Genomic DNA, 24,593 nt, shown 5'->3' with positions numbered 1-24,593 from the left:
TCGTAAACTCTACTCATACACCTCCTTGGTCAACGGCATGAATCATCTGTTGCAATTCATTTGAAGTGCTGCTGAACATGACAAAGTCATCTGCAAAGCGAAGATTGCTAATATCTTAGCCGTAGATACACCTTCCTAAATGCTATCATTATAATACATATATGCATAGAGAGATTGTGTCTCGGAGCGTGACCTGTGTCTTGATAGATAATTTTCTACTTTTCTAGTGGAGAAACAAGATAGTTGTGGAATCTTCGTAGATATTGCTGAATATATTTACGATACCTCTTGTACTCCATGATTAGGCAATGCCTCCGTGGCTGCTGGTTTCTCTACGGAATAAATCATTTTTTCAGAATTTATGAAACGGAATAAATCATTTTTTCATAATTTATGAAAGCTACATAGAGAGGTTGCTTGCACTCCCCAGATTTCTCAATTCCTGATTGACGATATCGACAAAATCTGCAGCAGGATATCCCTTCTTCATACCAGCCTGTTTTCTTGGTTGATTAGGCGGAAGGGTTGCCCCGGTTCTTGCAATACTGAAACTAAACTAATGTGCCTATGATATTTCAATTATTTAACGTCTTCCTTCTTATGGCTCAATATAATATTGGCATTCTTACAGCTATGTAGCATACTTGAAGCCGTGAGGCATTGCGTATTAAGGCCTGCAAAGTTTCCAAGCCAAATAACTCTTCCATCTTTGAATATTTTGACTGCTATTCCATTTGCTCCTACCGCGCTTGCCCGGAACATGTCTTTCTTGGCCCTTCTCACTTCATCACTAGTTAAAGAAAGAGCCTCTGTATCCTGTTCATCACTGCTTCCAATAACGTTTGCGTGACCGCTGTGGGTACAGTAAAGACCAGTACAGAACTATTGGGCTGCATTTACATTACATTGAAGTTGCTGAAGACATCACCTGGCTTATCTTTCACTGCATATACCAAGCCGTGTCCTTAACGATATCTTCTATGGTGTATGCGCCGCTCGTAAATGGCAAAAATATTCCTGCATAAACCATCTCAGGATGACTGTCGATGTTAATGCAATTAGCAGTCAATCAATGTAGCCATGCACCGTAGTGCCACCACGGAAACCCGCGATGTGTAATCCTATACGACAGCCACTTTCCATTGTCGCGCTTTCTCTGGACACGCTTTGTCACCTATCGGCGCAGCCGCCAACTGCGCATATTTTGCTCCTGTAAATCATGCATTCGCACAAGAATCGAGCATATGCTATAAAGAGGCTCTGTGTGCCAGCGCGCGTGACAGGTGCGGCGTGCTACAACCCATTCTCACTGAAGCTTATTTATTACATTCGAAAAATGGCGGTTTTCGTTTAAAATAAAACCCTTCTTTGCGAGCTTCACCGGGTTTCGTGACCTTGGGCGTTGCAGCCTGGGTGTTTTCTAACCTAATAGGCGAACCAATCTGAGCGAAAGACAAACGCCGCGCGCGCTGCTCTATTCCGTGCAACACCACCAGATGGCGCTGTTCTCCGCGAATCCGCACAGGACATCGAGAATAGCTTGAGATTTTGTGGCGGATGGACGTGTTCTTCCAGGGCTCCATGGCAGCGACAAAATCACTTTTTTTGGGGGAGTTTTGAGCTAGCTTCAGTTTTTGATTCGCAGATTTTTTAGCCTTTAAATAATAATTGGGTAGTTTCCGTTTCTTTTCTGCTTATTTTTTCGTGTGCGCGGTTGGGTTTCGTGTATATTTGGTTGTGCAGTATAGTCAGAGCGAAATTTCGCGCCATGTGCTTCAACAAGTGCAACCAGGCGGGACGCTTTTATAGTCTTTAAATAGTATCTTGGAAGTGACAAGACTGATATCAATTACTGGTGTTCCTATGGGGGCTCTGGCATCGGAAATATTGCTTTGGTAGGAAATGAAAGCCGCGTGGTTGAACACGTGCGAAAACGTGGCATACTGTAAGTCTGTGTAGCATTGATTGCTTTTAAGACATTGGTGAGAATTACTTTGCGTCATTTTAATGATTTAGATACTGTGCGTATCGGTTTTTGCTAGAAAACGCGTGCTCTCCGTTAATATAGTATTATAATATTTCCATCAGAAATACATACATACAATACATGGCAAGAAAGCCGATAAGCGTGCTGTGTGCGCTGGATAACTCAAGGCAGTCGAGGGAACGGATGAGAATGGGGAGGGAATCGATTAAATCGGCTGATACTGTGATATCGATGCTAGGCTGAAGAAAATGGAGGCTTTCCAGGGTGAGCTTGTCAAACAGATCAAATAGCTCCAAAATCAGCTAAATATGGAGCGTGATCCATGGAAGGCCGTGGGGAAAAAGCCTTCAAGCAGCCGAGGAAAAGCTGAACAGGGTCGCCATTGTGAACGAGAATGGTCGTAACAATAGAACGCAGTCCCCCGACGGGACAGGAGAGGGAGTGTCAGCAAAGTACATAGAATGCGTACAACGTGGTGAGGGGGTAGCTGGAAAGAGCGGCATTTACCTTGAGGCGGCCACGAGAAAAAAGCAGGAGCGCAGGGGCCAATGCTGCTTGTCGAGTCTGAATCACGTGGAAAAGGACGAAGGGAAGCAGAGAGAGGAAGGAGAGAGTGAAATGGTGATTATTCCTGGCGACTCAAACCTGGCTAGGTGCTCACAAGCAATTACGGAGGCAGTAGAAATTCGATAAAAGAGTGGCGGTAGAGCTATTTCCAGGCCGGACACTGGGTTCTGTCATGGAGCGAGCAAAAGGAAAGCTCGCAGAAAATGCCCACGTGCGGAATTTGTCACAGTAGCAAGTGGGGTAAATTACGTCGTAAACAGGAAAAAGGACGGGACTAGCCCAGCGCTTGGTGAAGGGGGTAGATGACTTGCGCGAGCTATCCCTTCACGTGCAGATTGTGGCGTGCACGGTGCCGGAGGTGCCTGTACATGACAGTCACGTACAAACAGCCGTAGTGGCTGGTAACGAGAAAATATGGAAAATGAGCCGAGAGAAAGGTTTCGAGGATGGCGAAGTGAACAGGGAAGTGTAAACGTGTGATGGTTTCGAACGAGACGCGATACACTTCAATTACAGGCTTGGACGATAAGTGGGCTGGTGGTTTGCTGATCGCGATGCTCCTTTTTTAGCGAGCACACGGGCGCTCAGGAGGCCAGGTTAGGTAGTAATGAAGAAGGTCCCCTATAGGAACCTAAGAATAGCATTGCCGTCAAAAAGAGAAAAAGGAGGAAAACAAGAAAGAAAGCTGACCATGCAATAGGCTACATGAACTGGCTGGCCGGCAGAAGAAAGTAAAAGTGGGCAGAGATTGAGGAGCAGATAAATAGAGAACAAATAGCGGTACATGTGGTTAAAGAAACGCATCTTAGAGACTTTGAATAGCCGCCAGGGATTGAGAATAATGTTTGGGAAGGATGCAACGGAACTAAGTTGGAAAAAAGAGAGAGGCAGTCGGAATGCTCACCTGTCAGGGAGCCAAATGGAAAAGAGTAAATTCAAATGTGAAGAGAATCTTTGGTTATTAGGTAGAACGAGCGGAAAAATACTTGTCTGGGCGTAATGCATTTGTAGAGCGAAACCAATTGCACAGAGAAGAATCAAGAGTTAGTGGAATGCCTAAGTGCTGATATTAAAGGCATAGGGAATGATAGCAAAATTATCCTATAAGGTGACATGAATGCCCACATACAGGATCTAGATGAGTATACTGACCACAACTGGCAGTCAATGCTACTGACCCACACAACCTCGTTATCGTGAATACAAGGCCTAAGTGTGAAGCGCGGATCACGTGGGAACCGGAAAACCGCCATCGACGATTGATTATTGTCTGATGACAGAAGAAATTTATGATAATTTGAGAGAAATCGTTATTGACGATGAAGGGTATAGCAGCATAGGGAGTGACCATAAACGCATCATATTGAAAACAGGATAAGTTGTTGGGAAAGAGAGCAAGGAGTGCAAAATAGCCAGTCGAAATTTGAATGCTGAACAAATAACAAATATAGTCACTAGAGTAGAGGAAGAACTTGGCAAATGGCCAGGTAAACAGTGTACATATAGTGACCTCCTAAATATAATGGCGACAGAAATACAGAAAGAGAAACAGAATGTTCGTTAGAAAGGAAAAGAGACACCGAAACGCTGGTGGAACAGGGAGATACGAGAAACGATCGCCGAAGGATAGAAAGCATCCCGAGAGCACAGGCAGGCAAAGAAGGCGCAGTTGCCGAAGAATGAAGTTGCCAATAAATGGAAAATATACAAGGAGAAAAAGTCTATGGTTCAAATACTGGTAAAAGCAATGACAAAACGTGAAAGTGAATGTTGGTTGACTGAAATACAGGAGAAAGAGAAGGCCGCACCTAGAATATTGATGAACCACTTCAAGTTATTGGGCAGGAAGTCAACAATACATGTCCTACACGAAGACGGAAACAACCTGGAAGGGGAAGTGGCAATATGTTACACCCAAAAAATAACAGCCGAATCTTTGAAGGCAATGACAAAGTTTTTATTTAAAAAAAAGAGCATGAAAGAGAACCGAATGGAAAAGGAGCTGGTGCTGACAAATTTAAACTGGAAGAAAGCTGAAGAGAAAATTCCAATGTGCACAACCACAGGGCTAGATGAGGTTCCCGTTAGGTTGATGAATGAGCTAGCACCAAGAAGTAAGAAAGTTTTGATGAAAACAGCGGACAAGGTAGAAGAACACCAGAAAGCAGGCGATAAAGTATAATTTAACCTTTCAAGGTAAGGAGGAGAAAGATAAAATTCGCTCGTATTGACCGTCGACCATTATATCGGTAATACACAGTTTAGCAATGCAGGCAATCAAATTAAAGCTGCAAGCATGGGCAGAGAATAATGACATTTTGGGTCAACTTTAGAATGGCTTCCGAATGTGCAGGGGTTTGGATGATAACATATTTGTTCCAACGCAGGGTATTGAAATATCAAGAGTAGAAAGCAGACCATTAAATGCGGCATTTTTAGACGTCCCAGGAGCGTATGACAACGTAGGTCACAACACTTTGGGGGATATCTGGAAGGGGAAGGCCTATGCGACGATTGCCTACAGCTTTTGAGAAAGATTTACCTAGAAAATATCATTTAGATTGAATCGGAAGTGATAAGGAGTGAGGAGAAAGTTGATATCAACAAGGGACTCAGACAGTGGTGCCATTTATCCCCACTGCTGTTTATCATGTGCATGGTGATGATGGAGAGGGCGCTAGAAGGAAGTAATATCGGGTTTAGTCTCCCATGCGAACAGGTGCGTAGAGTACTAGAGCAGCACCTTCCAGGTTTATTTTATGCAGACGTCACTGTGTTGCTAGCTAACAAGCAGGGTGATTTGCAATGTCTGGCTAATATCTGTGGACTGGAAGGCGACAATTTAAGTTTGAAATTTAGCGTAGGAAAATAAGATGTTTTGGTATTCAATGAAAACAGTGAACAGACCGGGGTAATACAGGGCCAGGAAATATCTGGGGTAATAGAATATAAATATTTGGTATATTGGTAACGGAAAGAAACACATGAAAAAACAATAACATTAAAGGCGAAGCGAAATGCAGCCATAATGAAGCCCAGAGCGCTATGAGAATGCGATAGGTACGAGGTGTTCAGGGCTTTGTTGGAAGTTGTAATCATTCCAAAACTTACTTTTGGAAAAGCGGTCGTTTGCTTGAAAGGAGGGGTACAGTCAGGACTGGATGGCCGCGAAAGGTCAGTGGGACGCCTCACTATGGGCGCTCACAGAAAGACTAAATGTGAAGTTGTGCTGGGTGATATTGGCTGGACAACTCTTCAAGCGAGGGAAGCTCGCAGTAAAACTGATTATGAAGAACGACTGAGGAATATGGAAGAAAGTAAATGGGCCGGGAGAGTGTTGAGGTATTTGTACAGGTAAAACATTGATTCACAGTGGAGGTAAATAACCAGTAAGCTTACTAGCAAGTATGTGGCATCTAGGGTGAGGAACACAGCAACATAGGACGTCAAGCGGGAAGACAGAGAGCCTGAAGCGATCTCGTGGGTGGCGGCAATAGAAAAGAAACTTACCTTGAGTAACTACTTAAGAGAAAAATATGAAATAAAGAAAGCAACAATTTACGATAGCTGCTCTCAAAGGGAAGCTCATTACTTTTCGAAGTGAGATAAGGATGCCTTAGAACACGCATCTATAATGCGAGATATAAGAATGATCAAGAAGCATGTGCTTGCTGCGGTAAAGGTAGGGTAACGTTGGGGCATGTTTTATTAGAATGTGAAGATATCCGCCAAGCAAGCGATTTAGGCACCACTGGATTCCTTGAAGCGCTAGCGTTCAACGAGAGCAGGGGGAAAGTATAAATGTGGACAATAGAGATTAGTAAGAGGCGATTGGAAGATTAGTGGAAGTATGGACTCTACAAAAAACGGAGACGAACAAAAACAAAGTTCACAGTAGTGGGTCAGAAAAATTGGTCTCGGGAATTCATCGTGGGTGTTTTTTCTTTTCTTTTTTAACCTAGCTAGGACATTTGGCAGTATAAACAAGAGCTTGGTGGCGCAACCCAGCGCCCCGTTCATCCAGCCACATTTACGAATACGTCCGGGCGCAGGAGCGAAGGAAAAAGGCTTGTTTTAAATTAGTTGCATGTCTCCAGATACGGAAGCCCACTCCATGTAGGAGGACATTGGAATCTGAGCTCACATCAGGACAAGTCAGCAGCACCTGCTGCACGAAAGGTCTCCGCTTTTAACACAGCGGTCTTCCCCAAGGGGTTAGACTAGGGACTCGAAGCACTCGCAAAGTTTCTCTCTTGTTGTCGCACCGCTCCGCCGGACTTCGCCTCCTATGTTGCACAATCGCACCCGCATACGAGGTACCACGACACAATCCAGGAAGCTCAAGTGGGCGCAGTTTCCACGGTAGTCCTCGACTTTGACCCCATTCATCAATTAGGGGGATCTCAGACGCGGTGAGGTTGCAGCGACCCTTCACTGTTGTTATCGCGTCTGCACAATCAGGCTTCAGGGCTGCGTCGATGTCTGGATGGACGCTGATGGAAAGAGGGAAGGGGTGGGCGGGGGCTGCCTCGGAGGCAACATCTAAGGATTTCCGTTTGCCGTGTTGAGACGTAAGAGCTTGAATGAAGCTTTCCGTGTCACTTTTGCAGACATTCAATAAATACAAACTCGTGCTTCCACTCCTTATGCACCCGCACAAAGCTTCGCTGTATATAGATTGCTACCAGTTGAATCTGCTGCATTTTCGCGCTAGTTTAACAACTGTAAAATAAAACAATGAACTTCTTAATTATTTAAGCACTTTAAGCACTCTAAATACGAAAGCACGAAGCCATTTCGGCGATCGCGTTTATGAGGGAAGCGAGTTAGCGCGTGCTGGCACACGTTTCTTTTAGATGTAACTACATTCCTCTCGAAGCATGGCAGGAGCAAGGTGCCTAGGCACGTCCTGCGTGTGCTGGCGAGGTTTACGTGTGGTGAAACTCTAAGACTATGAACTACCGAGAAGCTTAAGTAGGCGTGAAAGGTGTTGGCGCAGGAGAAAATACAGACATAGCACTAACAGGGTGAGAGCCCCAAGCAATGGTAATTGCAATGAAATTGTTTAAACATGATAAGTTGCTTAGTGGAATCCTCTGCGCATCACACATTTTCATACAAACTGGTCTAATCATTTATTCACCGATGCGCTACGCGCGGCGTCAGCCGATGCCACGGCGTATCCAGAGGTAAGCGCGAGAGAGGAGTCCTACTGCATCTCATAAATGACGTGATTTGGTTCTGGCGATAAGGTGTACCACTGCATTGTTTCGATGCTATTCATATCACCATCGACGGTCATCTTGAGATGACTTCTGCCGAAATGACTCATTTGTAAACATCAAGCTAGAGGAGTAAACCTTTCCAAGCACTGATATAGAAGAAGGCTACCGCCTACCAAGTAAACAGAAATGGATTCCAACAGTTCTGCTACGCTTCCAATCTATATCATCTATGGCAGATTGGTTGACCGAAAACTGTGACGACTACACCAAACTGTTTTGAAGCTTGCCTAGTGGACAGACGGTGAAGGTTTTGCCAATGAGGACGACAGTGCATCGTTAATCCGGGTATCCCACTCAGCAGATATTGCTTGTATCATGTAAGTAGCGTGGCCTATAGTTTTTCTGCGATTCTTTGTTTGAGATATTTGAGAAAGTATAGCGTGAAGTCGCACCATTGTGTTTTTGTCGGCATAAACATAAGCAACCTCCAAAACTGTTGCAACGAAATTGAAAGATCGCAGCGGATAGCAATTACATCACTGCTTTTTTTCACTAATGTAACTACACCACACGCCGGTGCCAATACGTTTACGCTGACAGGCTATCATTGACATTAGGGGTCTAACTTGGGAAAGAAAGGAGATATAATCGCCATAAATTTTGTTGATGACATGCATATTACATGAAAAGTATACTGTGCGCCACACCTGAAAGTGGTCAAATTGTTTTAAAAAGGGGGCTGTCAGATACGACGATAGAACGAATGGTGTTTCATTACGATGGAATTGATATGGACACTCTAGGCGCATTTCTACTGTCGGTGTCGCTGTGAGATTCCGTATAAAGTCCAAGAGCAGTAGGATAGTGGCGGCGCCCCGTATGCTGTATGTTCAAGTGAAAGTATGCCGGGGTGAGCTGGCAATCGCGCCTCAATCTGACACACGCAAAGGCGAAATGTGGAGAGGAAGCGCGCTGCCTTCCGCCGCGCGCAAGGCTTCGCGAGGAGGGTAGGGAGGAGGGCACGTTCAATTCCGGGTGGCCCGGGTGGCTGCGTACGCATGAATGGGCCGATGTATCTTGAAAACCACTTGCCACGGGCACAGAGTCCGCGCTACACTATGTTCTTGCGGCCTAATTCACGTTGGTGCGACCGGCTGCACGAAGGTCAATTCGATCACTGCTCCTGCCGCATTTCCTCACTGCAGCGTTTTGACAGCGAGTTTCGGGGGTCATCGAGAGAGTTGTATTGATATTTGCCTTTGCGCGCGTGACACCACGCTTGTTAATTGAGTTAGGATGCTTGTGTTTACGAGTTTATACGTACTATCCTTACATCGTATAGCTGTGCACTAATATGCTACCACAATCGTTGCTTCGCCTTTCGGGAGAAATTGCGACTTTTTGTTAGAAGTAGCCTTCTGCAGGGCGTTCTGTTTTCCTGTTATCACCGGTAATCTAAATAGTTATATAATTGTGGAGTGCTCTCAAGAAGAGGACGAAGTGGCGTGAGCCCTGGAGTAGAAGAAAAGAAGGAAGAACTTAAATAAAATGGAGGAACGAGCTTATGAGTCTCCTTTGAGTTTTTTTAATTTTTGGCGCGGACCCAGAGGTTTAACGCTAGTGCGGCTGAGAAGAATCGCCAAAGAGGAAGATGGGCAGTCCAAGTATCTACCGTCCCCGTGTCAAGAGCAATGCTGACTCGAGCGGGCCTTCTACAATGACAGAGCCGGTCATCGGCGCCCCTGGCAAAGCAAGAACCCCCGAGTGTCTTTTGACAGAGAGAGCTACGGTTGAATTACGAACTTTGATGCACGATGACAAGACCTATTGCCAGGCATGTTAAAATGAGTCGTCTAATGGACACAATACTATATCTATTATGAGACTCTTACTGCAGATGCATTCGACGCAAGTTGAGCAACAGTCCGCGCTCTTGAACATCTTGATCCATGCGGCTGTGAACAAAGCTGTTCCAAAAAGTGATGCCGCAACGCCGGACTTTTTTGATGGTATGTAACCGACTGCCGCTACCGGCGTTGGTATTCTTGAATACGCCTTCCCACAATATCTATGGGATTTGGATGACGTCACGATAAGAAACCTTAAGCCATTTTGAAGGGAATCGCGAAGAATGGGTTCGACAGGAGAATTTTAGACCACTTTAGTAACTCGAGTGATTAGAGTGAATGGAAACAGAGCTCCCTGAAATCGTTTAAAATGAACTCGTTAGCACGGCAGAACAAGGCCATTTTGTTAAGACTCAAAGTCGGAAGCATTCCTTATACTTCAGTTGTGCCGCTGATGATGCTAGGCATGAACAAAAACTGTCAGAAACAGCTGCTGGCTAAATTTCCTAAGGCCGTCAAGTACCTCTTGCACGCTCTGAACGATGTTATTGTACACTCTTTTGCACATGCCGACCAACATCTAAGTGCGCGAAAAAAAAAGCTGGCAATACCGGTCAAGTGGACGCCTACAGCACAGTCACCCCAGAGTAGAAGAATGCATAAGTGAAAGAGCGATTACTTGGCAGCGAAGGTACTTAAAGCCAGGCAAATGAGAAAGACAATGCATGTGTGTCCTACGACGACAAAGCCGCTGTATATTTATTGAAAACTAACATTCTTCACGATCAAATGAAAATTAAAGGCATAGGCAAGCATGTGCTTGTGAACACAGGAGTATCTGCGAGTATCATCAGTGAGGTTTTCGTACATGAAAAGAAAATACGACAAGATAAAGCAGCGGTGGGGCAAAGTTACGATGGTAGCAGAATAAATCTGCATTACTGGAGAACAGTGATCGCAACATAAAAAGGAATCGTGTATTCGAGGTTAAGCACTTGTAATGAATTATGTGATTTCTCTTTCATAATCTCAAGGCCAGATATGAGGTGGCTGAAGGTAAACATATCTTTCATCATCATCATCATCAGCCTGCTTCATCCACTACAGGGCAAAGGCCTCTCCCATACTTCTCCAACTACCCCGGTCATGTACTAATTGTGGCCATGTTGTCCCTGCAAACTTCTTAATCTTATCCGCTCACCTAACTTTCTGCCGCCCTCTGCTACACTTCCCTTCCCTTGGAATCCATTCTGTAATTCTTAATGACCATCGGTTATCTTCCCTCCTCATTAAGTGTCCTGCCCATGCCCCATTTCTTTTTCTTGATTTCAACTAAGATATCATTAACTCGCGTTTGTTCCCTCACCCAATCTGCTCTTTTCTTATCCCTTAGCGTTACACTTATCATTCTTCTTTCCATAGCTCGTTGCGTCGTCCTCAATTTAAGTAGAACCCTTTTCGTAAGCCTCCAGGTTTCTGCCCGGTACGTGAGTACTGGTAAGACAGAGCTGTTATAAACTTTTCTCTTGAGGGATAATGGCAACTTGCTGTTCATGATCTGAGAATGCCTGCCAAACGCACCTCAGCCCATTCTTATTCTTCTGATTATTTCAGTCTCATCATCAGGATCCGCAGTCATTAACTGTCCTAAGTAGATGTATTCCCTTACCACTTCAAGTGCCTCACTACCTATCGTAAACTGCTGTTCTCTTCCGAGACTGTTAAACATTACTTTAGTTTTCTGCAGATTAATTTTTAGACCCACCCTTCGGCTTTGCCTCTCCAAGTCAGTGAGCATGCATTGCAGTTGGTCCCCTGAGTTACTAAGCTAGGCAATATTATCAGCGAATCGCAAGTTACTAAGGTATTCTCCATTAACTCTTATCCACAATTCTCCCCAATCCAGGTTTCTGAATACCTCCTGTAAACACGCTGTGAATAGCATTGGAGAGATCGTATCTCCCTGCCTCATGCCTTTCTTTATTGGGATTTTGTTGCTTTCTTTATGGAGGACTACGGTGGCTGTGGAGCCGCTATAAATATCTGTCAGTATTTTTACATACAGATCATCTACACCCTGACTCCGCAATGCGTCCATGACTGCTGAGGTTTCGACAGAATCAAACGCTTTCTCGTAATCAATGAAAGCTATATATAAGGGTTGGTTATATCCCACACATTTCTCTATCTCCTGATTGATAGTGTCAATATGGTCTATTGTTGAGTAGCCTTTACGGAATCCTAACTGGTCCTTTGGTTGACGGAAGTCTAAGGAGTTCCTGATTCTATTTACACTTACCCTAGTAAATACTTTGTAGGCAACGGACAGTAAGCTGATCGGGCTATAGTTTTTCAAATCTTTGGAGTCCCTTTCTTATGGATTAGGATTATATTAGCGTTCTTCCAAGATTCTGGTACGCTCGAAGTCGTGAGGCATTGCGTATACAGGGTGGCCAGTTCCTCTAGAACAATATGCCCAACATCCTTCAACAAATCTGCTGTTACCTGATCCTCCCCAGCTGCCTTCCACTTTTGCACAGCTCCCAAGGCTTTGTTTACTTCCTCCGGCGTTACCTGTGGGATTTTGAATTCCTCTACTCTACACTCACTTCCATTAACATCGTGGGTGCCACTGGTGCTGTATAAATCTCTATAGAACTCCTATGCCACTTGAACTATCTCATCCATATTAGTAATGATATTGCCGGCTTTGTCTCTTAACGCTTACATCTGATTCTTGCTAATTCCTAGTTTCTTCACTGCTTTTAGGCTTCCTCCGTTCCTGAGAGCATGTTCAATTCTATCCATATTATACTTCCTTATATCAGCTGTCGTACGCTTGTTGATTAACTTCGAAAGTTCTGCCAGTTCTATTCTAGCTGTAAGGTTAGTGGCTTTCATTCATTGGCGTTTCTTGATCAGATCTTTCGGCTCCTGCGATAGCTTACTAGTATCCTGTCTAACGGAGGTACCGCCGACTTCTATTGCGCACTCCTTAATCATGCCCACAAGATTGTCGTTCGTTGCTTCAACACTAAGTTCCGCTTCATGAGTTAAAGGCGAATACCTGTTCTGTAGCTTGGTCTGGAATTCCTCTATTTTCCCTCTTAGCGCTAACTCATTGATCGGCTTCTTATGTACCAGTTTCTTCCGGTGTCGCCTCAGGTCTAGGCTAATTCGAGTTCTTACCATCTATATGGTCACTGCAGCGCACCTTGCTGAGCACGTCCACGACTTGTAGGATGCCAGGGTTAGCGCAGAGTATGAGGTCTATTTCATTTCTAGTCTCGCCGTTCGGGCTCCTCCACGTCCACTTTCGGCTATCCCGCTTGCGGAAGAAGGTATTCATTATCCGAATATTATTCTGTTCCGCAAACTCTACTAATAACTCTCTCCTGCTATTCTTAGTGCCTATGCCATATTCCCCCACTGCCTTGTCGCCAGCCTGCACCTTGCCTACCTTGGCATTCAAGTCACCCATCAGTATAGTGTACATTGTTTTGACTTTACCCATCGCCGATTCCACGTCTTCATAGAAGCTTTCGACTTCCTGGTCATCATGACTGGATATAGGGGCGTAGACCATTACAACCTTCATTTTGCACCTCCTCTTATGTTTCACAAGGCCTGCCACCCTCTCGTTAATGCTATAGAATTCCTGTATGTTACCAGCTAAATTCTTATTAATCAGGAATCCGACTCCTAGTTCTCGTCTCGCCGCTAAGCCCCGGTTGCACAGGACGTGCCCGCTTTTCAGCACTATATATGCTTCTTTTGGCCTCCTAACTGCACTGAGCCTTATTATATACCATTTACTGCCCTGTATTTCCTGCAATAGCACTGCTAGATAACGTTCTAGCGTTGAACGTTGCCAGGTTCATATTCCAATTGCGGCCTGTCCGGAGCCAGGGATTCTTAGCATCCTCTGCTGCGTCGCAGGTCTGACCGCCACCATGGTCAGTTGCTTCGCAGCTGCTGGGGACTGAGGGCCGGGGTTTGATTGTTGTGTTCATATAGGAGGTCGTGGCCAAGTACTGCACCAGGGTGGCCAATGCTGCTCTGGTGAGGGAGTGCGTTACCGGTTCTGGTCACCGGGATCAGGCCACACTCCAGGCCTGTTTATGCAATTTTATCAACACGCGAATTTCTTTTTCATCCGTTGGAAAATTGTGCGGCACCGGGATTCGAACCACGGACCCCATGCACGCGAGGCGGGTGTTCTACCTCTACACCACCGCTGCACGCCTCTTTAAACATATCTTTAAAGATGAATTAACTGTCGACTCACCGTCACCGTAACGCAGTTTGGTACAAGAAACGCAAATCAGGGTAGGGACAAACGCAGGAGAGATAATGACAACGTTTCTTGGAACTCATCTGTGTTGGAGCCTACCCTCCTTCGACATCTTCCCTGGAGACAAAATGTAGTCCGCAGGAGGCTCTATTCACTATCTCAAGAGAAGTTATGGCTCAAAAACGAACGGCAACAACTGGTACATAAAATTATGAGGCTTTTAGCACCCCCCCCCCTTTGAATCACCTAATGCAACTGTACCTAAGGAGGACGGTACTTTCAGGCTGTGCACAGTCTTCAAACTGATAACCCGAAAGACAGACATGTTTCTATTTCCTATGGCTCTGATCAATGGCATCGTGAATAAAACTCTAGTATGTGAGTGATTTTCGCCAACTGATCTCTGCAAAGATTACTGGCACTTTCCTTTCCAAGAAGAATACAAGAACTTTACAGCTTTCGTTTCACCTTTTAATGTGTATGAATACAACGTGCTCATATTCGGCTGGTAGAACTCGGGCGCATGATTTGAAAAGATGGTGAACAATGTTCTGTCTGGTCTAACTGGCCACGTGGGCAACGTATACGTGGAGTATATTGTTGTGTCCTCTAAAACAGAGCACCAGCACGCAAATCATATATGACTACGAAAGCTATGAAAGCACTGGGTAAACCAAAGTTGAAGATAAATGTCAGAAAACGCGAATTTTTCATGCGATCTGTGCTTTCCTGGGCAAAGTGTTTGACGGCCACACGAAAAGTACCAAAGCGGAGTCGGTCGAGTGGATAAAGATATTTTCTAGACCACACGATTTGCCTTCATTACGAGTTTTTCTCGGTCCGTCTGGACATTTTCTAACCTTCACTACACTGTACGCTACCATGACGAAGTGCTTGACATCTCTAACAAAAGAAGGTGTACCGTTGGTTTCAACTGAACAATCCGAACAAACATATCAAGAAATTGTCAAAATGATATCTTCAGATCTAGCCTTGATACTCTCGAACTTCGAGAAGTCTTGTGAGCTCTGCAGAAACGCAGTACTTTACGGACCTGGGGTTGTTCTTTACCAAAAGAATAACTCAAAGCAACCAGCGCACCAACTCAAAGCTGTGGATTATTACTTATACACATTTGCGAAAGCGCACGGAAATTACGCTACTACGGTAAAAGAAGCCCGTTGCAGTGGTAATGGCTTTAAGCTATTTCTAAAGATACCTTAAAGGTCGACAGTTCAAGCTGTTTACGGACAACAAAGCACTTACCTATCTTCTTCTTTTCTCGCCACCCAAAGGTGTAATTGCGAAGTGCATATTCTATCAGCAGCAAATACAGAAAGAATGTGCGGCACCGACCTCTGGGAGAGCATGAGGAAGTTCGACCACAGCGCGAGAAGTTTTAGGTGCCAGATATATGCTGATCAAGAATCTTGGGACTTTACCACGACAGCGCCGAATCGGGTGGGCAGGACGAATTCCCAAAGACCTTCATGAAGATAAACCAGCGCTTTACATAGGAAAGTATAAAACACGATCTACACGAATATGTCCGCACTCGCCCCCTTTGTCAAATGGCGAAAGCCAAATACAAACCTACACGAGCTGAAATAGCTTTTACCACGTATTCGAGCGTACCCTTTAAAGCTGTTCACCTCGACTTCGGTGAAGTCAAAAAGAAGAGGGAAGAAGTACGTAAGATGAAAACTTGCATTGCCGCCACAAGGCGAATGTACAAGAATGGCAGTAGCTAAATGTGGTATAGAGGATGCGAACTCTGTAATTGCCCTAATAAAAACAGTCATTTTCAAGGCAACTAAAGCACTCGTCCCTGATAACTAACCGGCTTTCCGTAGCGAAAAACTCAGAAAATTGGCAGAAAAGAGATATATCACTGTAAGAGTTTTGACCCGGTATCACCTGGAAGGCAGCGAACTTGAAGTAACCTTAATTCACGACCTCAAGGAGTACTTCGATTTGTATCCTACCTTCCCTGGTGGGTGTAAATGTGGCTTAGAAGCTGCAGTGACTCACCACATTACCACTTAGACGGAAAGGTTGGGCTGCAGTCCGTACTTGTCTGTCATTGGAAAAAGTCCTTGACTTTCTGCAGATAGGAAAAGAAGAAGTCGCCGAAGGGAGCGAACGCACTTCACGTCGGCTCCGTTTTCCAAGAATTTCGCTGTGATTATCACTCATTCACCTCATGAATGCAACACCAGCGTATGCAAGAAGTCCCCAAGATTCTACTGACACCATATTCAAGGTCGGAAACGACTTCCTTCCCAATCACAGAGGCTTTTGACCAGCTCCACGCTAACCCTCACCGGAGCTCGCTTCGCCGGAGCAGTGATGGAAGTTCAAGTGAACGGGGAGGACATCTCCCCTGAAGAGTTTCTCCAAGGCAACGGTTGGTGCACCATTCGATACAAGACCCAATTCAACCGCGAGGCCGCGCAAAGCAACACCCAGAACGGAACCCACTCCCGCGCCGGCGAGGGAGCGAACGGCGACCGACAGCGTTCGCGTCAAAGACAGCGTAACGTCAAGCAGCAAGTCATCAGGAAGAGTAAAATGCCACTACTCCCACGAAATGATTTCAAGGTCGTGATACGACCGAGAGGAGGCCTCGACGTTGCCGCCACCGGAACCGTGCTCCTCGCACCGGCCGTTTACCGGGCGGCCAACGTACCGGGGCAAGAAGCAGGGGAGGACACGGTGTGCACCAACAACCGCCAAAACATCATAGTCGTGAGTACACCTCACGCTACTCACGCTGCTAAGTACAGACAATTAGAAGCCATCACCATCGGTGATCGCCGCCACGAGGTCAGTGCCTATGAGACGGCCCCCGACTACACGGTGAAGGGAATCATCAGGGGAATCCTGTTGGAAGAGGACGCCAAATGCATTCACACCAACATCGTTCACGCCCGCAACCCCCACGCCCTGGCAGCCAAACGGCTCAGTAATACGAAGACGGTGATAGTGGCCTTTCAAGGACCGCGAGTGCCCTACTACGTCAGGTACGGCGGCGCCCTCCTTCGCTGCGCCCAGTATCGCAACGAAATCGACATGTGTCACGGCTGCGGGAGACTCGGTCACCACATGGACGTGTGCCCCAATCCTCAGGACAAAGTGTGCCGTGGTTGTGACGTCCTCAACCCAGGCCTTGACCACCGGTGATCCCCACGTTGCAAGCTGTGCGGGGGAACACACATGACGGCGGATCGCAACTGCCGCGCAAGGTACAAGACCCCTTACGTCGTGACAAAGAGGCAGTTGGAACGACACAGGGCCGCCGAGGAAGCGGAGGCGGTCGCCAAAGCCACCAGCCCCTACCGGCAAGCCGCGCTCGAGATCCAGGACCCGCAGCCGAGGTCGCTCCCGGTCCCAGAGCCGCACCCCAAACCCACGGCAGCAGCAGCAACGCCGGTCTCGCAGCCGCACCCCCAGAAGGACCTCAACAAGAGACACCGAAACCACCGAGAAGGTGAGCTGCGCAGATGCGGTCACGGGAAAACGAGCACCAACCCCGAAGGCTGGCGACAAAGCACCCGCTAAAACAGAGACGGAGGTAACTAAATTAACACAGGCGATACAAGCGCTGCAGAAGCAAATAGAACACATGCAGACACAGATTCGCGCAAAAGACGACCTCATACAACAACTCCAGCATGCCGTGAAGAGCGGTACCGATGCATGCATGAAACTCAAGAACAACCCATAGAGGACGACGAAGTCGTATACCCCGACACTAAACGCAGACCCACTCCCTCACAGACCACTCAGGCCACGCAGGGAACAGAAGAGGAACCCATAGAGGACGACGAGGTCGAGTTCCCCGATACCAAACGAAGACCCACTCCCACCCTTATAGAGGCAACACGACCCAAGCGCACGCGCGCATCGATACGCGACGCGCGAATAGATGCGCTCGAGGCTCGCCTAAGCAATCTCGAGGAAGCTATCATCGCGTTCATCACGCGTGCCATCCAGCGGAGCCTGGAGAGTGTTCACCTCAGACTGTCGAGATTAGAAGCCGCAAACAGCACGATCGTACCGTCGCATAGGGAAGCGGCGCAACACATGTAACAAGATATAAATATGGCCCGACACTCATCGAAACAAAAACATACGATATGGCAGTAGAACTGCAGAAGTTACCAAAACAAACCAGCGCACTTACAACAATACCTGAAAACGATCCCCGAACGCCCAGACGTCATCATACTGCAGGAAACGAATGGTCCCGCCAAACTCGCGGGGTACCAGTCTATAACAGGCAAGGCGGAGAAACCAAACGTCGCCACACTGGTCAAGCGAGCGCACACAGCTATCGAACACGACACCAAAATCAGAGACATCGAAAACGTTCTCGTAGAATTAATTCCACCACGCAAGACCCGCAACAGCGTCTTCGTACTCAACGTCTACAGCAGTCCCAGATGCCGCCAGCACCGCTTCCATGTCCTCTTCAAACGGGCAATCGACATCGCCAAAGGGCAACAGCTGTTCATTGGGGGGGGGGGGGAGGGGACTTTAACGCGGCGCACACGGCGTGGGGTTACAAGCATGATCACCCCAAAGGCACCCATCTATGGGCAACGGCGCAATACGCCGGATTCGAGCTGGTCACCGACCCCGCAGCACCAACAAGGTGGGGCAACAGCGTAAGCACTGACACCACGCCGGACCATACTTTCACGTGGAACACACGCAAAGTCACTTGGAGAAACACCATGCAAGACTTGGGGAGCGATCACTACTATATTTCCATAGAGGCAGAAGGCGGTCCGCAGGAACACAATGCCGGTCGTCAAATGAAGATCACCAACTGGAATCGGCTACGCAAACATCGTGATGAGCAACAGATGGAAGACATCAAAGATATAGAACAATGGACCGACCAACTGCGGTGGGATATCGAGTGCGAGGCCGACGTTGATAACCGAAGGCATTTGCTACAGATTCCGGCACACACTGGAATGAGCACCCCCAACGAAGCGGATCACGGCGTTGCTCGAGGCCTGACTCACCGAGCAGCATCGGAGTAAGAGCCCCCGCAGGGTACTGCAAACATCTGGGCATGGGAGGATCGTATGACCAGTTTTCACGACATCACGGCGCACTACCAATTACAAAAGACGCATATACCCATTCCCTCACGCTAGGTTAGACAGGACGCAAGCAGTACACTTCAGACAATTACAAACAGACTCCTACAGAAACCCCAGACTCATGCACGCCATCTATCCAGACATGTACACTACAAACAGATGCACATCCTGTGGCGAGGTTGCCACACTAAATCACATGTTATGAGAGTGCCGCGACCTAACAAACAAATCGGGCAGTGCCGAACCCTCCGTCTCTTCCACCGCCAGCCTCCGGTCACGCTGGATGACCGCACTGCTCAGCTCTGACCTGAGAGCACAACTCTGGGCCGTCCAGCGAGCCAAAGAAGCCGGTTCGAGACAAGGTCTCGGAACCGCGTCCGCGGCGGGTGCCCAGACCCACTAAAAAGACGCCGGACTCAAATCTTGTTGATTTGAAATAAAAGGTTACGCTCTCTCTCTGCAGATACCAGCTAAGAATCGCCCACCGCATTACTCTTCTACCGACCCTTCAGGCTGCTGAACAGCAAATGAAATATAAATTTGAAATTAAGAGTAACTTCGACAACAGGAACTGTAGCCAGTTGCCTGTCGTTGAACCTGGAAGTTTCATACTGGTCAAAAAGGATTGCGCGACCACAAGTGCCAGTTTAATGGCCCATAGATGGTAACGAAAACTGAAGCTAGCAAGGAATCCTCAAGTCGATGTATTACGAGACTCCTGCGAAGACAATCGAAGCTAGCTTTGTTGGCAACTTCATCCCGTACCATCCCAGGAGGGATAAAGTCAGAGGCCCCAGAGATTGTAGAGTGGTGTGAAGATGAGGACGAGGTGGCATGAGTACGCCAGGAAAAGAAGCTAAGAACTTTAATAAAATGGAGTAGTGACTTTATTAGCATCCGCGGAGTTGTTTACAATAATTGATTGCCTAGTTTTATAATTACTTGCATAATTGTGTAAGCTCGAATTCCAAATCGTGCATCAAGTTTGACAGCGTCATATTCGAAAGTTATCCGTCGCAGTGGCTTAGAGGCTGTGATGTTGCGGTGCTTATGAGATCGCGAGATGAAATTCTGGCCGCCGGGGCCGCATTTTGATGGGGGTGAATTGTGAGATGCAAAACCACCAGCTTCCCGTGCATTGGGGGCACGTTAAAGATCCCCTGGTAGTCAAAATTAATCCGGAGCGCTCCACTACGGCGTGCATCATAATCAACTCGTGGTTTCGGCATATAAAACTCCGAAATTCATATTTAAGAGTTTACAATTGGCTACATCGTCGCCAGATATTTTTCGCGTTAACAAAAAAATTGAAGTGAAGCAGGGCGCACGCATTTTGCGAGTGTGACAGCACAGCTCTAAGAAGGGCTTTTAATAAAATCACCGCTGCTCAATGGCTCACTTGGCACCAACAAAATTGAAAGGCGACACTGTAGCTGCTGGTAGCTGCTACTAGCAAGCAGCCGCAGCTTTATTAGAAATTTTTTCTCTTCGCTCCCATGGCATTTTTTATCGCCGCCCTAATTTAGTACGCAACGCTTTAGCATAGAGTGTAGCGCCGGTGTTTACTTGTAGCAGCCACAAACAGCTATGGAGTAGCCTTGTCACATTTTAAAGGTGACCAAGTCAGCCATTGAGTAGTGTTGAACCTTTTCAACCCCTCTTGAGAGCACTGCTGTAGCGCGTTGCGAAATTCGCGGGCCTGCCTTCATTTCTCATATTTCTTTCGTGTTGGGAATCACAAGTTGAAAATGCTGTACAGTTATCTGGCGAAAATATTGGGAGTAGGAAACTGGTGAAACTTTTTGAAGGTGATGCTTTGCGATGATCTGCGAACGCGATGATTTGGCAGTTGAGTTTACGTAGTTATGCAAGTAAATAAAAATTATTGGCTAATAATTGAACTAGTGAGATAATCAGTGATAATATAAAAACTTACCAGTGTGCGCACGGTAACTGCTAACAAAACAATCTTGGTATTATGCGTCATGATTCGAAACCGTTTGTTTAGGCAGCTAGGCCCACGGTGTCTAGTACACACGGTATACTACATTATATTATGCTGAATGTCTAGACATTAAAATAAATCTTCCGGCTGTGTTAGTACAGTTGCGGGATCGTACAGCACGAAGTTGCGGGATCGAATCCCGGCCACGACAGCCGGATTTCAATGGGGGCGAAATGCTAAAACACCCGCGTACTTAGATTTAGGTGCAGCGTAAAGAACCCCCGGGGGTCAATATTTGCGGAGTCATCCATTACGGCGTGCCTCATAATCAGCAAGTGGTTTTGGCACGTCAAACCCCGTAGTTTTATTTTTAATAAATCTTGTAAATGCACATTTACTCCTTCTTGAGTTATATCGTCCCCTATGTACACTGTAACGCAAGTTTTGAGAAAATTGGATTCCGCTGTGCGTTTATGCTTGGCTAGAAATTTGAACAACATAAATATCTCGCATGCCACATGAATTAATGTGTCGAATTACTTGGCCGTGTTTCCATCTTGTTGTTTAGAAACGAGCATATATCACCCTACTGGAGAAGAGACCACGAATAACCCAATGGTGGCACCGTGCGTAGAGCACATTGCGGTGCGCGCGTCTGATTATTCTCCAGCAGCTTACGTTTATGTGAAAGGTTAGGCGACCACTATTTTGTAAGTTGATACCTCGATGGTCACCTTTCGAAGCCTTTTTTGCTAGCTGAACGACGCCAATCGATTACGAACAAAGAAACAAAATAGAAATTCATATTGGTACCGCAGAATAATTCGACTGACGCATCGCTAATTTAGACGGTTCTTTCCTGTTTCATGGTCATGAACTCGATGTGGTACATGAAAAGTTACGCAATCAAAAGGATACTTCAGGCTCTTAAAGAACACGTACCACAACAAAAATGTGCAGAAATATGTTAGCTGGCCCAATGGCGATATATGTTATGCTTGACATACTGCTTAGAGACTGACTGTCGAAGCGTAGTATACATGCGACAAAATATGAGGGAACAAAAGCAACATAAGATGAAAAGAAACAGGGCCGTCGGGCTCTTGCTAGCAGGTAAACAATGGTATTTTTTGCATAGATTCTTCCGATCAGACAAAAATCCCGCTATGACAAAGTCTTTATAGCCTAATCACAGAAAGAAAGGGACGTACACTTAATCCTATTTACTCTTTAGCAGTTGACGAAGTGCTGGCTGATAAAGCATTCAACAGTCTTTTTCCGCACTTCTCGAAACAGTCTGTCAGAATAGGAATACCATAACACATTGAGGGAACTTGCGTAGGTAGTGGCATTGTTGCATAGGTTATCAACAGGCCTGACGTAAAACGGATTGCAATTTAGCTTGTGCCGAACTACGCCCCCACGAATAGGTGGCATACCAGGTAGAGCTCTGCGAAAAATATTTGGTCAAATTCCACTTATGTTAGTTTTCCCGCTACCACTTTCTTTGGAAACTGCCGGTATTCATGGATACATTTAAGACGGCTATCGTTTGGTTACATTAAAAAGCAAACAGGTAAGGCGGCTATCGTTAGGTTACATTAAACAGCAGACAGGAAAGATAATGTTGAAAATTACAGGCCAATCTCGATTTTTTTGTTACCTTCCCAGATACTAAAGTATATCTTTTGATGAAAAAAACTTCATTCGCAGATAAGCATACCCTGCATTTGAATCGATCTTCCTTGCCTGTGCAATTTTCCTGAACATGCAAAAACTTTTGATAAAATGTGCGAGAACGTTCTATTCAAGGAACTGTTTTGTTTGAAATTCAGAGGATCACTTTACAACGTACTAATGTTGGTTCACAGTTATAGCATGCTATATGCATCCATCTTGAATCAGAAGAGTTGCGACGTTCTTTTTTTTTGGTCTTTCGTATAACTAAGTGCCATACACTAACACAACAGGTGTTGTTCCCTTACAAGCTTAGTTTTAATGATTGCTTGCAGTCTGATCTATGTAACTACAATTTTTTTTGAGTGCAGAGATATGGTGCATTGATGCGTGTTGAGTTTTCGAACAATCCCTACCATAACTGCATTAGTCGTGGATTTGGTTTCACATTATAGTTATAGGATTGTCATACACCTGTATGCATGCAGATTGCTCCTCCGCTAACAACAGAACTTTTGAAGCAATCCAGAACAAGCAAAATATAGGTGAAATATTTTCAGAGTGATTTACATGAAATGCCGATAGGAAAAAGTGCTTGCAAGGATGTCAGCGTATGACAATCCGAAACAAACTAGCTCGTCTCGCTACTCAGCGATCGGCATGTCCCTAAAAAAATGTGCTAATACAAAATATGCAGTGAATATTTATTATGTGTACTGGTCATTGCATTGCTTACATAATAAAACGTAAGGAAATGTTTTAATGCGCGAAGTGCTTTCGTGTGCCTGTAGTAAGCTACAACTACCCTACTGGTAAAGCTTACCTTCTAGTTTGCGAACTGTCATCGTAGCACCTTGAGAAGTGGCGTCATTTGCCATAGAAAGAGTTGCCTGTAAATTTTCTTGCTTCATCCTGAAAAAATTAACCAGATCACGTGACCCCAAATGGACATTTTGCAAGAATCCCCTTAGGGGTTGTTACAATATATTGAAAGGAAAAAATAAAACCTACATTTGTCCTATTTTGCTTTCCAGAGATGGCAAATCATGCGCAGTAAGAAAACTGACATTTACTGCGTGCAAAATTTTGGTATTGTAGATGAATAAGTAGGCTAATACTACAGTAGGAATTTTATATCGTATATAAAGCAAGCAGAAAATGAGACACTATAATTTGTGAAATCATTGGCGATACGGGATGGTGCAATTTTCGAGGATAGATTTATAGAAAGGGCGTTCAGAGAACTCAACGAGCTAAAGAGGAAGCCAAGATGTTGACTGCGTTTATCGCAGCTTTCTACAAATTAGCCCAACTGTTATTTGGAAGAAAAAGAGAGCAACAGCCCAGCTACACGATTCCAAAAAATGCTTCTACTGGAATGCCCTCTAAATATCCTGGAATGAAAAGGCTCTCACGAGCTAATACGCCAGAACATGCACGTCGAAAAAAATGTGCATGCCATACGCGTTGTGGGAATCGATGTTATGCGCTCTTTAGCTAGCTGGCCACCCAGCATAGTTATTTTTGTTATGCAAATGGTTACCAGATGGACCTATGTGCCTGTGTAATCTGAGCAACCGTGTGATCGACGCCAACATGTGTGTAATCTGAGCACGAGGTCGCGGGATCGAATCCCGGCCACGGCGGCCGCATTTCGATAGGGGCGAAATGCAAAACAACCCGTGTGCTTAGGTTTAGGTGCACGTTAAAGAACCCTAGGTGATTGACATTTCCGGAGTCTTCCACTACGGCGTGCCTCATAATCAGAAAATAGTTTTGGCACGTAAAACCCCATAATTTAATTTTTTAACATGTGTGTGATGACAGTAGGATGACTAAGATGACTTTTATGGCTGCGACAACATGGCAACTAATTTTTTAAAAGTTATAATTGTATTACGTTCGCAGCTGGGCTCATTCTTAAGTAGAAATGA

General features: G+C 45.7%; 1 protein-coding gene across 1 annotated transcript in view; it reads right to left on the bottom strand.

Moving 5' to 3' along the window:
- The window catches only part of LOC142584279 (uncharacterized), a 72,095-nt gene that overhangs the window by 10,318 nt on the left and 37,184 nt on the right, over nt 1-24,593 (bottom strand). Inside the window, exon 3 of the mRNA XM_075694418.1 lies at nt 23,483-23,571. Within this exon, the coding sequence (XP_075550533.1) occupies nt 23,483-23,571 (89 nt within the window). The remainder of the gene's footprint in view (nt 1-23,482; nt 23,572-24,593) is intronic.

Source organism: Dermacentor variabilis, chromosome 6 (genome assembly GCF_050947875.1).
Source record: "Dermacentor variabilis isolate Ectoservices chromosome 6, ASM5094787v1, whole genome shotgun sequence".
Taxonomy (NCBI): Eukaryota; Metazoa; Arthropoda; class Arachnida; order Ixodida; family Ixodidae; genus Dermacentor; species Dermacentor variabilis.
The sequence above is the reverse complement of the archived record's forward strand: the minus strand, read 5'-3'. Positions and strand labels throughout refer to the sequence as shown.